The following is a 16,913-nucleotide window of genomic DNA, read 5'->3' on the forward strand; positions in this document are numbered from 1 at the left end:
CCAGTTGCGGCAAGCGGGAGCCACTCCTCATCGCGGTGCGCGGGCCTCTCACTATCGCGGCCTCTCTTGTTGCAGAGCACAGGCTCCAGACGCGCAGGCTCAGCAGTTGTGGCTCACGGGCCCAGTTGCTCCGCGGCATGTGGGATCTTCCCAGACCAGGGCTCGAACCCGTGTCCCCTGCATTGGCAGGCAGACTCTCAACCACTGCGCCACCAAGGAAGCCCCAAGCCTAGTTTTTAAATGACTTATTATTGCTGCATCTGAACATGTTTCACAGGTGTGCTTTTTGTAATTGCTCTATTACACACACCTGCTGACTTTAATATACTCTTGGTATAATTGCTATATTCTTGGTGCTGTGTACAGTATTACTACGAAGAAGAAAACTCCAGTCTTGCATAGCAAATGTTAATTTAAAGAAACAATTTAAACCACAGCTGAGAAATTCACAGTAGAGCACAGTGCTGAGTTAGGCACATGGTGGGAGTGAGTGACCTATGTTCAAAATCTTACAAGCTAGGTGACCCTGGCACAATGCGGCAGCTCTCTGACTCAGTTTCCTCCGCTGTAAAGTGGTGATGATAATACCTCACAAGTTGTTGGGAAGTTAAACAATGTTTGGGAATAGCCCCATATGAATTCATAGAACTCATTTAGAGCAGATTGGGTTTGTTTTTAGTTTGTGCACTGAGATTTAGCTTCTGTCAAGTTTGTGTTAATGGTTATGACACCTAGTAGCCCTTAAGCCTATTCACAGCAGGAGAAGTGGGCGGTGACACAAGTCATTTCTTCCCCAGTTTATGACAAGGTTACCTGGTTTCTGCACAAACACAGATGAGGTGCTTTCTCTTTTACACATTATACCACATAAAACTTGGTACTGCCCAGAAGATTTTTGTTTACATGGTCATAGAAAAGGAAGTTTTCATCAGTTAGTTTGAACATTTTGGTTAGCCATACTTTACTCACATTCTGAAATTCAGTCACATAATTTAAAGGTATTTTCCTCTTCTCAAAGAGCGTGCAATATCTTTATCAAGACATAATTGTTTGAGATGGAAAGACGACAGTTATAAACATTTATATAAACAAAAACATTAGAATTTCGTTTCTAATTTTAGTCTTCCAAATAGGAAGTACAATGAGTTGATAATGCAATCCAGTGGTCCCTCACAGGCTTTTAAAATTTATGGTGTTTTTTAAGCTGAATTGCTTTTATGGCCAATTCTTCTGTCTGTAATTGCAAAGAGGTTGATCTAGGAAGAAGTTGTCAGGATGGCTTGAGGTTTAACTCCAGTTTACTAAAAATTTACTGAAAACAACACCAAATATATGTTTGTGCAGTAGTCCCTATCCAATTTCAGGTAAATTAGTGCACAAGATAAACACCACTATTGCTAATCATTATTAAAACCATATAGATTCTGGGAGCAAAATACAAAGCTTTAATTCTGGAGGGTTGTATTAGGACTCTCAATTACAAATAACAGAAATACAACTCTAAGTAGTTTATGCAAAAAGATGACTATGATAAAGTTTTCTCTTATACTGTAGGTCATGAATGTAATTGAACCTTGTTAACAATTAAAACCAGGGACTCTGATACACTTGGGGTTCTCATTCCATCTCTCCTCTTTGCCCTTTTCTGTTCATCTGTTTATTCTTCTTGCTCTCTGCAAACCATCCTCCTTTTTAAATTCTAGTCATGTGAGAAAAAAAACATAACAGCTTCTGAACTCTGCATCTAAACTTCTGTCACTGGAGAGACTCTGTTTCTCCAGAATTTCTGGGGAAGGCCTTTCATTGGTCCAGCTTAGGTCAAGTGTGTACCTCTAGCCCAACTGTTATAACCAGAGTCAAGTCCTAGGAGGGCATTTTGTTGGCCTGCCTTGGATTAGGGTACCCCACACTAATCAACTGCAGCCTGCTGACCAGAGTGACACTGAAGGAACATGTGGAAGGGAGGAAAGGGGCAGTTCCCAGAAAAGGGGAACTGGGCAGACGATAGATGGCCACCATAGGGGTGTACTCCATCCTTTCGTAGAAAAATTAATTTCTGATTACTTATTTCATCCATAATGATTAACTCATATACAAGTATCTAGACTACCAATAACAGTGAGTTAAAAACATTAGCCTTGCCTAAAAATAGAGGTAAGTTCTCCCTCAAAATCATCAGGGACGTGGGCTCCTTCCATCTTTCTGCTCCACTGTCCTCAGTGTGTGGCTTCTATCCTTCAGATCATCTTACAGTCCCAGATGGCTGCTGGAGCTCTAGCTATCATGTCTATTTTCCAGTCATCAGGAAGAAGGAAGGGGGAAGAAAGGAGTAGAGGTTTCTTCATGTGTCTGTCTCCCCTTTTAAAAAGACTTCCTGGAAATCCCTCTAAAAAGTTTTATGTAAATCTCATTGGACAAAACTCAATCACACGGCCACACGTAGTGGTAAGGGAGGCTGGAAAATGACTTTTAGTGGGGGTACATTGGTGCTTCAATTCTAGAGAGGTCCTGATAGTAAGAATGTGAGAATGGATGCTGAAGAGACAACTAGAAGACTCTACCACATTTACGATGAGCCAGACACTGGTAAACAGGAACGAGGTGGGTGTGATTTATAAACAGTTAACTATAGCCAGTCCCTAAGGAGGCACAAGATGAGGGGGCGAGTCCAGTGCCAGGTGGAGAGAGTAGCTTGACAAGGGAAAGGTGTACTTCTTTTGCTTTATGGAAGTAAGGAGAGAGGATGGGGGAAAGCAATTTGTAGATGAGGTGGTGGTGCGGAAGGGGCTCCATTGATTGGCGTCTGTTGTCCCTGAGAAGAAGAGGTCATGGAAGAAGTGGGGATGCTGAATAATAACAGACAAAGGCAAAAAGCTCCTTTTTACAAGGAAAAACATTTAAGTGGCTGGTTCTGAACCCTGGCAGGGCACAAGATACCCCTGATGAACCTTTAAAAAGGTACTGACGAGGCTGGCGACCGTGATCAGGCTTCAGGAGGTTTTGGTTTTTCTTTTTTGTTTGATTTTTCAGTTCCTCGGGTGATTCTAATGTTTAGGCAGGTAAGAACTACTGGTCTATTTCTTTCTTTTTCTGAATTGATTAAGCGTTTTATTTTATCAATATTTTACTTTTTTATTGAAGTGCAGTTGCTGTACAATATTATATAAGTTACAGGTGTACAATATAGTGATTTACAATTTTTAAAGGTTATACTTTATTTATAGTTACTATAAAATACTGGCTATATTCCCTGTGTTGTACAATATATCCTTGTAGCTTATTTTATACCCAGTAGTTTATACCTGTTAATTCCCTACCCCTTTATTGCCAGCCCCCTCACCATTGGTAACCACTAGTTTGTTCTTTAATCTGTGATTCTACTTCTTTTTTGTTATATTCACTAGTTTGGGTATTTCTTAGATTCCACATGTAAGTGATATCATACAGTATTTTTCTTTCTCTGTCTGACTTATTTCACTTAACATAATGCCCTCCAAGTCCATACTACTGGTCTATTTCTAAGCAGTTAAGTTGGTTTAGGTGGTAAAAGAACCCTGGAGTAGAAGTCGGGAAAGTGGATGTGCCCCCAGCTCTGCCACGCTGCATAAATCACCAAGCCGACCCCAGCTTCATTGAAAAAATTAACAGGCTAGATTGAAACAAAATAGATGGCATTTAGAAAAATAATAAGTAAGTAAGTATATTCTACGTATTATCTCTACTTGACTATTTTAGTAGAATATAGTGATTTTTTTTTACACCAAAGTTCCTATCGACGAGAATGCCTGGTCTTTCAGAATTCAGCTGGTGTTTTTTTTATTAGTGAGCTATTTAATGAATGTCCTGTAAGGTGAGCACACCTGTTGGTTTGCTCATTTTCTTTAAAACACCACACAATTTTTCTGCTCCTGATTATCAGAGAAAGCTGTCTAATTAGTGTGTTGGCTAGAAACATTTTCTCCTGAAGAAATAGAAAGTATTGTTTGCTCACTGGGGTGTTATTAACTCTGCCATATGAATCTATTTGAAGTAAGGAATTCAGTCAAAAGTTAAAAAAGTGGTTGAAAGTAGCTGCCATGTTGAAATGATCCAAGGAAATAAAAGAAAACTGCAGAGTTGAAAAGAAAAATGCATATTTTTACACTGTATCAGTGCTTTCTCATCAGTTATACTGTGGCAGCTTAGAGAGAAACAACAATGATGATGATAAAATAATAGACTATATGGAAGAGCCTCAGAAAACACACTGAGGCCTGAAAGTTCTCTGATGCCTTCATGTAATATTGTTTTCCTTCTCATGGGAAACAGATGGAATTAATAAATTGTGTCATCTATTATTCATTTACTCTTTTAACAAATATTTATTGAGCACCTACGATGTGCCAGGCACTCTTCTAAGCATTAAAGATTTTGGGGGAAAAAACAGACAAAATTTCTGCCCTCCTGGATCTTACATTGTAGTAGGTGACAATGAACAATGTATGAAATATGCAGTATGTTTGATTTTAGATGGTGGTGAGTACAATAAATAAAGAAAAGGGAGGGGAGGAGAGTAGGAAGTATGGGGAGCAGGTTTCCAATTTTAGATAGAGTGACCAGGGAAGGCCCGGAGGTAGTGTGCTAGTGAGCAATGCAACAACCTTGGGGAAGAGCATTCCAGGAAGAGGGAACAGCAAGGCAAAGGCCCTGAGGTGTTTGCTAGGTGGCCAGGGGACAGAGAGAGGTACACCAGGTAGGGCTTCACAGGTCACTGTAGTGACTTGGACTACTATTGTTTGTGGGATGGGGAGCCATTGACAGGTTTTGAACAGACAACATTATTTTAGCAGGATCATCCAGTTACTGTATTGAAGATGATCTGTAGGAGACTTTTGCAATGACCCAGGCAAGGGATGATGGTGGTTTGAACTAGGGTGGTCGAGCAGAGGTAGTAAGAAGTGATTTAATTTCTGGATATATTTTAAAGGTGGGGTGAATGGGTTTTCCTGAAAGAGTAGACATGAGGAGTAAGAGCAAAAAAAAAAAAAAAAAAAATCAAGGATGACACCAAGATTTGTGAGCAGTACTATTTACTGAGATGGGGATGCCTGTGAGAAGAGAAGTCTTGGGAGATCATCTTGTATTGGGTCTTACAGCCTGTGAGGAGGTGCAAATGGACATGTCAGACAGACAATTGAATGTATGAGTCTGGAGTTCAGAGTCAAGGTTGGGCTAATCTGTTTTCCTGACATGTAGATAGTGCTTTAAGCCACAAGAATGGATGAGATCACCAAAGGAGAAACAAAGGCCTGAGCTGTGGGGCCTCCAGCATTTATGTGACAGAGAGGCCTAGAAGAAACCTGAAAAGGAGGCTGAGAATGAGTAGCCAGAGAAAGAGGTCATGGGCTAGCGGTGTCCTGGGAGTGAAATGAAGAGAGTGTTTCAGGGAGGAGAGAGTAGTCAACTCAGTCAAATCTTCTTCTGCAAGGTACACCAAGATCCGTGTCCCTGTCCCAGAAAATAGGATGAGGAGAGAGAACATGAAACTCCAGTGATTGCCCAGGGTCACACACTTGGCATGTGATGGATTTGAGATTCAAAAACCCTGATTGTTTGACCTTTATCCAAGCTCTTAAAGGGAAAATAAAACAAAGTGTAGTCCACCTATTTGCAACATCAGTTGTATTTGTAGCTCTACATGCTTTTCTGCAAATTTTTTGTTAAAAAAATTTGGATTTTTAACAGAAGGATTTCCATGCTTAGTAAAACAAAGGAAACAAAATGGGGAAAAAATAAGAGTTTTAAAAAGTGCTTTTAAAAATCATCATTTCATTAAAGTTATGAGAATAGGCTGAAACCAACATCTAGCATTTTTCCAGAGTGTTTCTGGGTTTGTTTGTTTGTTGCATTCAGATTGGTTTTCTGCATTACTCTGGGCTTTAGTGAGCTCCTTCCCCATCCCTCACAAGGTTCTACGTATGCTGCCTCTGTTCAATCAAGTAGAATCTCCGAAGTAGCATGCTGGATGGAATGTGCAATGAATACTAAAAAAGGAAAAATGAACCTGCAAATACTTGGCAGCTGGCAGCTTCTTAAAATCCTAATCTCATTTAATGAAATACAAGTGATTTTCAATTTTAGCTACTAAAATAATATTCTATGTTGAATACCAAAGTAAAATGAGTGCTGAACTTTGTTTAAATCCAGATGAGAAGAGGTTTTAAATAAGCATCACATCAGCCAGTATCCAATGAATATCAAATTTTGCATGTTTACCATGAAATCCTGAACACTGAAACAAAACAGCAGGAGTATGATGAGAGTTTAGGCCCTGAGGGTTGGTGTTGTTTACTAGGTGGGCATGAGCAGCCTGCACTACCTAAATTGCATGCTTTTCAACTTTTCTAGTCCTTTTTCCTCCTCTTCAGTCTGCAAGTCTAGTGACACTTCCTGCCTCTCCTCTCAGGTACCTCATATTCCCATTCTTGCTGTCTCCATTTAAGTATCTATCCCTTCCCCCAGACTCACATATGTGTGTACAGACATATATAAGAGGATTCATTACAGGAATGGGTATACTAGTGAAAAATTGGAAACAATCTAAATGTCTGTTAACAGGAGAATAGGTAAATATATTAGAACACATTTATTCTATGGAATACTATGCAACTGTTTAAAGGAATAAGATAAGGTTAAATATAATGATGTAAAGATTTCCAAGATACATTGATAGATGAAAATAACAAGTCACAGAATAATACTATATGTTAACCACTTAGGTAGAAAACATATTGGAAAGAACACCATTAACTTGTTGAGAGTCACTATTTTTGATGATGGGGATGACACATGGGAAGCAAGTGTGGGAAGAGGCACTGTCACTTTTCATTCCATTTACATTGGTATTGCTTAGATTTGTTTTTTTCATGTATAACTGTATAGCTTAAAACTATATATATATTTTACTATTGTACTCTTTCTTTCTCACTCACTTCTAATAAAATTCTCAGGCAGGATGTGAACAGAAAGAAACAGGTTTATGGACTTCCGCATCTCACACTTGGGTACCAGTGTTTGACTATTTATGATTTCCTTCCTGTGCTCTGACAGAGTCACTAATTTTAGGTATGCCTTTATGGTTAGAAACAGCATTTTGTTTTGCTTGAATTTTTGAACCAGTGATCGCAAGAACTGTGTTTCTGCAACACTTGCTTAGTGTATATATATATATATACTATATATATATATTTTTTTTTCCTCATAAAGCTAGGCCTGAATCCTCTTCCTACCCCAAACAAAAAGGGACCATTTATGAATAAGTTCTTAATTTGTTGCTAAATGCTAATTATGAGAATTAGATAATAAGTTGTTTTCCTGTCATAAACATAAAGGAAATGCATCTTCAGAAAATCGATGTAAATTCTGTATATAAAAGATGCAGATTATTTATCCTAAATTAAGTTCAAAAGTGAAATTAGCAAAATGGCTAGGGTAGTCCTAACATGAAACATTAATTGGGATTTAATGGCGATAATCTTAGCAGTAGGAAAGAGACATAATAACATTCTATCAAACCTTTGTTAGATATCCTTGTAATATTGCCTTAACGATAGCATCCAAGAAAGTTGCACACAATCCACTCCATTAATCAGAATCCAATTATTTTATATTGGTTTCATGCTTTTACCCAAGAGAGATCCATAAATTGTTTTTAATCACTTCTTTTATCTTAAATCAATAGTGTCTGCCAAGTGGGTAATGTTTTCCATTAAAACATCATCTCCCTATAATTGGTATGATTACTTCATAAAGAGATAAACTGCAGCACAATTTGGCAGTCTTTGGGTTTATAAAATCTAATTATATTCACAACACAATATTTTATTCTTAGTAATCACAAAAAGAACATAAACTTGAACAAAACCCAGACATTTATGATGAAGTAACTGGAAAGGAACAAGTTAATTATTGCATATAGTACCCCCTCTATTAGTAGTCTCCGAGAGAAAGCTTTTTACAAAGTCATTCAGAGTGCAGGGAGGTTCGAGGGAGTTCTGGTCCCCTTTGCCTGGTGGCAACCTTGTGGCTGAGATGGGGAGTTTAGTGCAATCCTGAGGTCCAGGCTTCTCAAGGCTGGGCTAGGACCCGGATCACCCAGGTGTGGACTAGAAATTCCCCAGCCTTGGATTTTCATACACAAGCCTATGCACGGATGCATAGGCTGCTTCAGCAGCAGCTACAGAGGAGGGGTAGCGGGGACAAGCATGGACGTCACCCTCTGTTTCAACAGAATACTTGCTTTCACTTGTTTTATATTTGGGGCTTCTGCAACAGATTTCACTTGGAGAAAGGGGATCAGTTGCTAAAATTTATTTTTGAAAACCTCTGCCCTATGCCATAGTCATGTTCTGCCTCTATGTCAAAGGGACTGAAAATAGAAGGAAAGGAAAGAAGCTGGGAACACCTTCTCACCTTCTGACTGAACCAGGAGGGCCAAACAGCAACCCATGTTACCCAAAAACTGCATGCTAAAACTCTAAAGCCCTCTTATAGCATCAGTATTATTTCTAACTCTGGCAAAAACAAATTCCTAATTTAATAAAGGGTAAAACACACACACAAAAACCAAGAAGGTACCCCCAAGTTGTACTTCAATTTTTCCTCCCCATATTGCTTCTATGTAAGAAAAGAGAGGTAGGGGGCAAAGAAGATTCAAGAACAGGAGGAAATTGGATGCCCCTTAATCAACTTCAGTATTGTCCAGAACCAAGGTGTTCCATTTTGCTTCAGCATCACTGCATATTAATCTACCTTTCTTTCTTTATATTTCTCTCCCCTTCTTTCCTCTCAATGGTATCTCGAGGGGCTTTTTCTTTCTTTCTTCCTCCTTCTCCGTAACCCACACCAATAAGTATGACACGTTCATTTAGGAAGCAGCAACTTAGCAAGATTGTGAGACTCAGAGAAAGAAAGTTAATAATAAGCCCAAGGCCTAGATGGAAAGATGAAAAGATACAAAGTTGTCCCCTAAAGCTACAGAAAATTCTGACTGAGGAAGGGACAGGTGGCAGAGGTCTGGGGTTAGGGGCAACTTGTCCAGGAGGGAAAGAAGTAGAGACGTTAGCTCTGGAGAATTCTTCTATAAAAGGGACTTATCAGTGGCAAGCTGATTCTCACATGCAGCTCCTACCTGTGATTCAGATTGCAATGTCCCCTCCTGGGAGAGACCTTCCCTGACTGCCCAGCTCAAAGTGGCCACCAAGTCCTTCTCTATCACATTATCCCATTTTACCTCTCTACATGGCACTCATTATCTGGTATTTTTCTTCTTTATTTTTTTCTGCCTCTCTCCATTTCCTATCCTCACCCTCTTCCCCACCAAAAGCTCCCTGAAGGGCAGTGATTTGGTTCCATGTGCTATCTGCTTCTTGCAGATAGCTCTAAGGCTGCAGGGACTTGGCTGGTTTTGTTAACATCTATATTGGTTCAAAGTGCCTTACACATAGTAGGGGCATTCAACACTTCAGTGAATACTTGTTGAATAAAGAATCACAGAAAGATGGGCTTCCCTGGTGGCACAGTGGTTAAGAATCTGCCTGCCAATGCAGGGAACATGGGTTTGAGCCCTGGTCCGCGAAGATCCCACATGCCGCGGAGCAACTAAGTCCGTGCACGACTACTACTGAGTCTGCGCTCTAGAGCCCACAAGCCACAACTACTGAGCCCGCATGCCACAACTACTGAAGCCCACGCACCTAGAGCCCATGCTCTGCAACAAGAGCAGCCAGGATAATGAGGCGCACCACAACAAAGAGTAGCCCCCGCTCACAGCAGCTAGAGAAAGCCCACGCACAGCAGCGAAGACCCAATGCAGCCAAAAATAAATAAAATAGATAACTTTATTAAAAAAAAAAAAGAATCATAGAAAGAAAACCCTTTGCCGTTTACCAAGGTTGCATTGTGATGAAGCAGTTGAAATTTTCTCTGAGTTGGGGCAATGGCAAGCATATTGCTTTGTTTATAGGTATAGCCTCAAATTTTAGTCCATTGGGACCAACAAGGGCCAATGGCATGGATGGAACTAGAAGTGTCTCCTCCATTCTTAATGTGATGTGGGTGTGAGGAGGACACTATAGGAAGAGAAAGCAGCCCCCTTCCTGCTCCAGGGGGACAAGAAGGAGATGTTCTAAAGGAAGCACTGACTGCATTGAAAGCACACACAGAAGATCAAATAATGCTGCAATCCTATAAGCTTGACAAAAGCTTTTTTGATGTGTGGCAGGTTACAGTTATACTGAAATACACTAAGAAAATATTTTTCACTTGTTAACAGATGTCTTCAGCAGATTGGTAAACATCAAAGATTCATCTTGGTCTTTTGTTATTTCTATCTCAAATACTACCTGCCTCTTTGCTTCATTATATTCTCCCACTGGATAAGGAATAACACAAAGGCATATGACCATTTACAAGTCAAGATATTTAATATTAGCATTTCATTAGTGATTTAAAATATACACCTTTCAGAATATGTGAAGTACAACAAATATATACATATTTTAGGGTAAACAGAATAGAACTTCACAGCAGGAGATACATTTTTTACACTAATATTATGTTCATTTTGGAGCACAATGGCTTTAGTAAATGATATAAAGTAAAATAAAGAGGACCATCAAGGCAAAAAAAAGAGATGAATTGTGATAAATTATTTATATGTTGGACATTAAACAGTCTTCATAGACAGAGTGACCAAATGATTTATCATCCAAAGGGATGTTTCTGAGAGGGAAAAGGCACACTGGCCATAATTAACACTGGGACAACAGACAAAAACCAGGATAAACCAGGATGTGTGGTCATCCTCCTCATGGGGACATTTAATGACAACAAAACTGCTTTTGTGGTTTTTTTTTTTTCAAAAGCCAAAACAAAACAAAATAGCTTGCTCATGTGCTAACAACCGATCCTTTTTTGATTAACTGCTTTGTTTGCTAAAATAAAACTATTTAATCTGAATATAAATTATTGCTGACAACTGTTAGAAGAGGAAGAGAAACTCAATGGGTAATCTATTCAATTTTCAAATTGTTCTGATCATTAGAAAAAAGTTCCCCCTGATGTAAAAATTAATCATAATAGAGAAGTCTGCTGGGTACCATTTCTCAATTAAAATATGCATTTTATATTTTTAAGATCACCCACTTCCAATATTGACCTGGTTGGCAGATAGAGTTCATCTCCAGTCCCAGCCCTTATTGACTGCGGCCATCAGGAGCACTGTGTTGAGAGGATTCTGAGGCCACCTTAGGGCTCAGCAGAAAGGCACATGGTGGTGAGTTGGAGATGTTTACAGGAGACCTAGGATATGGGGCAGTGACAGGTGTGGCAAGCATTGCCATCCTAGATTTGGAAAAATACCTGGTTTAACAATAATTTTCCGACAGATATCTAATACAAAAGAAATAATTACACCTTGTTGATCCTGCATCTTCTACCTCAATAAGTCTACTACAGTGTAATTAATACACCAACTACATCACAGGAGAACAATGCCATCACTCTGAACTGGAATGAAGACAACTATCTCATGATTTCCACACATCACTGTTTTACAACTCTCTCAGTCCAAAATCAAAATAAGGAAGATCAAATTCTTAACATCTGAATAGAAAGTAGTAGGGCAAAAATCCAACACAGTAAACATGCAATTAATTGTTCCTCTGTTTCCATCCCTTACCTATTTTGTTGTCTGTGGGCTGTATTTTTATCTACTCGAGAGAACACTAAGTAATAAAATGAAAATTAAACTTGCTTTTCCTCTTGTAAGCGAATACTAATATCTCGATTTCAAAGAACGATTTTCAGCATTTATTTCACTACCACATATTTTGTATTATTTATCCTTCATACAAAAGAGAGATCTGTTTTGTGCCTTGTAATGAGGAAAATTAAAAAAGATATAGTTGATACATCTTCTAAAATATAGGAGGCGTCCCTAATATTGTTGCTGCTTTTGTGGCCATGAATTATGTTCCATCTTTGGATCTTAATTCTCCAATTAAAAAAAAATAGGGCAGAATTAAATTTGTGTTGAGGGAGAGAGCCATCTTCAAATTGCAAGGCAGCTTTTGACTACACAGCTCTACTTTTCTAAGAGTGTAATCCTGTTGAAGTGGCTTTCCAAAATATTTTGTGGAAAATAAGAATTTATAGATGGTAACGCCTCGTCCATGCTCCCCAAACAGGTGACGAATTCATCAGGCAGCAGGGTCTGTTCTGGAATAGTTTCATTTGGTGATGTATTTTCCAAAAGCATGGTGGTTTCCCCCTCTACAGGGTTTTGCATGTCTGGAGGACTGCATTCTCCTTGATTTAAAATGAGGCTTAATTCTTCAAGAAATAGTGTGTTGCTTAGCGAATTCATACTTGAGACAGAGAAAGAAAAATTAGGATATTTTTTAAACCTGGCATTCTTTCCCAGGTTTAAGCAATCAGCTGGTGGTTCCAGAGCTGAGGAAGCTGTTTCATCATTATTGCTGAGATGGTTTCCCCCAGTGAGAAAATTTGAAATCTGGGGTTTATACCCAGTGTTGAGATCAGGAATATATACAACTGTAGTGTTGGTGAGTAGTGACTTTTGCAGGCTGTCATTTGTCTCCAGGGATCCTGTATTCTTTTCCCTCTTGTAGTCCATGGGTTTTTCTTCTGGGAGAAAGATTTCTATCTCTGTAATCACTGGATCAACATATAGGACCTGTTCGCTGGAATTATTATTCATAAATTCACTTTTTTCCTAGAAAGAAAAGACATTGTTTTATTTTACAAAAGAAGTTTAAAGGAGCCAACTGGATAATTGAGGAAGGACTGGAATTTTGCTTTCCCTCAACTTTCCTTTCCCCCTTATTTTTCTTCATATTGTTTCTCTTCCCATATGATTTCCTCCTTTTGTCTTTTGTTATCCTGCTCCATTCCAAATGTTTGTTAAATTCTCCCAGGAGGAGACTGAAGGAAAGGAGTAATAAAAATAATCCATGCTGTAAGCACATGCCTTTATTTAAAAATTTTAAAGAGAAAGAAGCCTCTTTCATATTAACTTACAAATTATTTCAGGGCCTTTTAAAATTTTGGGCTATTTCTTAATATTATAGTTCCTTTCTACAAGAAAATACTTTGTTGCTTAAATAAAAGAAAGTTGGCGGAGGTGGGGGTAGTGCGTGGAGAATCCTATTTTGCTTCCATTTGAGAATAAGGTTGTAGTAAATGCTTTGTGCTGTGGTTCTAAAAGTGTGCAGCTAGCTGCTCACAATTCAGACATGTCTGTGATGATCAATCAGGAGGGTAGGTGAAGAAAGTTTTTATTTGTATAAAAGCCTGACGACTCTTCTGGTAAGAAAAGGACCCGAGGCCTTCCAGCTGATGGCTGGTTTCCCAGGGCAAATAACTCCCACCCAACACAGTTACAAAATTATAGCCACTTGCTATGGACTGAATGTTTGAGTCCCTCCAAAATTCATATGTTGAAGCCTTAACCCCCAATGTGATGGTATTAGGAGGTGGGGCCTTTGGGAGGCAGTTAGGTCATGAAGGTGGAGCCCTCATGAATAGGATTAGTGTTCTCATAAGAAAAGACACAAGAGAGCTGATCTCTCTGTCTGCCGTGTGAGGACACAACCAGAAAGCAGCCATCTGCAAGAGAGCTCTCACCAGGAACCAGATCTGCTGGTGTCTTGATCTTGGACTTCCCAGCCTCCAGGACTGTGAGAAATAGATGTTTGTCATTTAAGCCACCCAGTCTATGGTATTCTGTTGGAGCAGCTTGAACTGACTAGAACACTACCCCTTAGTCTTTGGGCGGAAAACAAAACCTCATCTGAAGGAAACCCTAAGGTTCATTTCTAATTCCAGGAGCCCTGAATGGGAAGGAAGTTTGACAAAGACGAAGACCTTGAATAAAGCAGCGTGAAGGGTCATTCAAATTTTCTTCTGCTCTGCCTCCCCAAGGCACTTGCCAGGTTTGGGTTGGGAAGGGCAGACATGTAGTCATGGGTCAGATGAAGTCAAAGGAACTAGAGTTACTATAGTAAACTGAGAGGAAGGGGGTGTTTCCCCTCTTCAGGCTGGCAGCTGAGTGGAGAAGTGGATGGGAGTCAGACCATAGTAAAGGACATGGAAAAGCAACAGGGACTATCCAATGTGAGGACAATAAAAGAAGAGGAGAATCTGATCACAGTGAGGGCAGGGACAATTCTCTGAATCACAGAATGTCCCCAGTTCCCTAGGATAACTAGTGGGGGAGCAAGACAGAACGACTAAGTGGAATGCATATCAAGACCACAGTATTTATTAGTTGTAGTTTGGTGACTATGTACTTGTCCTTCAGTCAGTTGTTAACTATGTACTTTATTCTATATGTGGGTTCAGTTATTCCAGACCACCCATCCACCGTGTAGGCAACATTACCTCCTTCAAAATCAACCACGTCCACACCCTTTCTCTCCTTCAGGGATCCAGAGACAAGGATCCCTCCTCTTGCTCCAGGTGAGCCTTTCCTCCTCATCCCTTCATAGTCGTGCTTGATCAGTCCCCTCCCTCCCCCGCCCCCCCCCCATACTAGTCCTCTCAAGCCCGTTCAGTTTAGTACAAACACGCTTCTGAGTCCATACTGCTCTGGAGCTACTGTTAATACGTTCATCGCATCAGTATTGAGAGTATTTGATCATGTGTCAACATAGCCCCTTTCTTACTTCCCTTCTAGTCTACACTCATCAAAAGATGTCTCCACTCTCAGTCCCCTTCCATTCACTTCTAACTGAACCCCTGGACCGGGACCACCAGTGACCTGCTCCTTGTCACGTTCCACAGATGCATTCCACTTCTTATGTTACAGACCCTCTACAAAGACAGCACAAGGACCGTTGCTTCTCGACACTTGGCCCACAACTCACGATGCTCATTTCTCTACCTTCCCATTCTGCCTCTTTCCTAGGACCATTCCTATTCCAACGGACACCCCCTCACTGACTCCTCGCTGTCTTTAGCAATAGTTTTCAACCCCTTAACAGTGTTCTCAGCATGGGCTGTGTAGTGGAATCACTTGGGAAGCTTTGGAAAATGCTGAGGCCTGGGTCTCCCCCTGCCCTCCCTCCCCCAAAGACCCTGGGTTGTGGCCTGGGAATCAGGATTCTAGCATGCAACCAAGGCTGAGAACTGTTGCCTTAGAGACTCACCTGGGGCTAGGGAAGGAGTTGGTTAATGGGCTCACTAGATCTCCAAATAGAGCCACTTTTTCTTGTTTTACAAAAACTTGTCTTCCTCACATCATTTGAACAAAGGGTTCCTATGCTAAAAATAACTTTTTTTTCAAGTTTGAAAACTACTGATTGGCAGAATGAAGTCTGAGTTCCATAATAAGGCCTCCTGTGATCTGATCCCACTCTGCATTCCCGCATTATTCCAGCCACTCCTCACATCAAGTGTTTCCACAAAGCAACACCCAACATGCTTTTCTCACCTCTGCCTTTGCTCATGTAGCCTGTCTATTTTGAATGTCTTTCGTTTCTCCTGAGCAACTCCTTCCTGTCTTTTAATATGTTTCCTCTATACTCGCATCATGTTTGGTCTCATCTCTGTCGCTGTACTACGTCACTGCATTGCAATGCTTGAATGATGTGTCTGTCCCATCACCTGAGTTTTGAACCCCTTGACAGACAGGCTGGAGAGCCAGAAAGTGTAGCAGCACACATAGCAGATGACTTCCCCTCTTCCATAATCAGCAGCAGCTCCTCCATAACCGGCAAAGTCCCCTGTAGCCTCAGGGCCTTCCTGGGGCACACTTCTATTCTTTGCTAAACTGGAAACCTGGCCCACCCCTGGTGACACCATCTGCCATAGTCTCCTCACATTCATCTTCTCGAATTCCACTGGGTCTCAGGAGCAAAGTGGTGTCCTCCTTGGGCTCCACCTGCTTCTGCAGTCTCATGTAAAACAGAAGCCCCTTTGTGTCTCTGAGGCTCGATCTATTGAGATTTTCTTCCCTCTTCCTTTTGTCCCTGAAGACACCTTCCAATTGCTTGGCCACCAAGTGGCTCTGGCATCTGGCTTACAATCTTCCATTCACTCTTCTCTTTTGAATGGCATTGCTTCTCTCTTTCATCTCTCTTTTCTTCCCCTAGTCCATTCTCTCATCTCTCTTAAGTATGATTTGAAATATGTATAATTTTATCTCTACATAAGCTATACAGTTGTGCAAATATGCACACATATTTCTTTATTTGAATGGAAATTCTACTCTAATTATTGGACTGCACTCTTGGTTTCAGCTGCCATTTAGTTTGTATTTGATGGTGTTTGGTTACCTGTAGCATTTTCACAACATTGCTATTTTCTATATTAGGTATATCTTCATAAAGCCACTTCGGTATTAGCAATAAGATTCTTCTTTTAATTCTAAAAAACAAAAAATGACTAAGAATAAGCATCTTACTTGAGGATTGGTGCAGGCAATCATCTTGGAGATTAGGAAATCAACTAGAATGGAATGCATAATTAAAACCAAACTTTCCGATGCAGAAACTAAGATTTCCATCTCTTACTTTAAAAAGTTATGTGGGAAGTTGATTCAATATCTTTTCAGATTTTCCTCTCCTCTCTATTGCTCTGCCTGTCTCTAATAAGCCGGAACATTACAGAACACTCACACTAGATTCAAGATAAATGGGAGAACCACCCAGGAAGTGAAACTATACACATGTTAAATATGGCAAACCATTATAAGCGGAGATGTCAGTGTGGAAAAGTTTGTAAAACCTAAGGGATATTTTGTAAAACTTTCCAAGGGGACCATAACCACAGAGAAATATTAAAGAAGAGAATGTCATATAATAAAACTATAATATTTGAGCTCCTCTAATTGTAATGATTCTAAATAAGGT

General features: G+C 40.0%; 1 protein-coding gene across 1 annotated transcript in view; it reads right to left on the reverse strand.

The window, feature by feature from the left end:
• Positions 1–8,904: 8,904 nt before the first annotated feature.
• IL23R (interleukin 23 receptor) overlaps positions 8,905–16,913 on the reverse strand; it is a 55,748-nt gene continuing 47,739 nt past the window's right edge. The window contains exons 9-10 of the mRNA XM_082360028.1: positions 16,338–16,428; positions 8,905–12,775 (exon numbers count right to left, since the gene is read on the reverse strand). Coding sequence (XP_082216154.1) covers positions 12,125–12,775; positions 16,338–16,428 — 742 coding nt within the window. The 3' untranslated portion in view covers positions 8,905–12,124. The remainder of the gene's footprint in view (positions 12,776–16,337; positions 16,429–16,913) is intronic.

Source organism: Balaenoptera borealis, assembly GCF_965194805.1.
Source record: "Balaenoptera borealis genome assembly, chromosome: 1".
Lineage (NCBI taxonomy): Eukaryota > Metazoa > Chordata > Mammalia > Artiodactyla > Balaenopteridae > Balaenoptera > Balaenoptera borealis.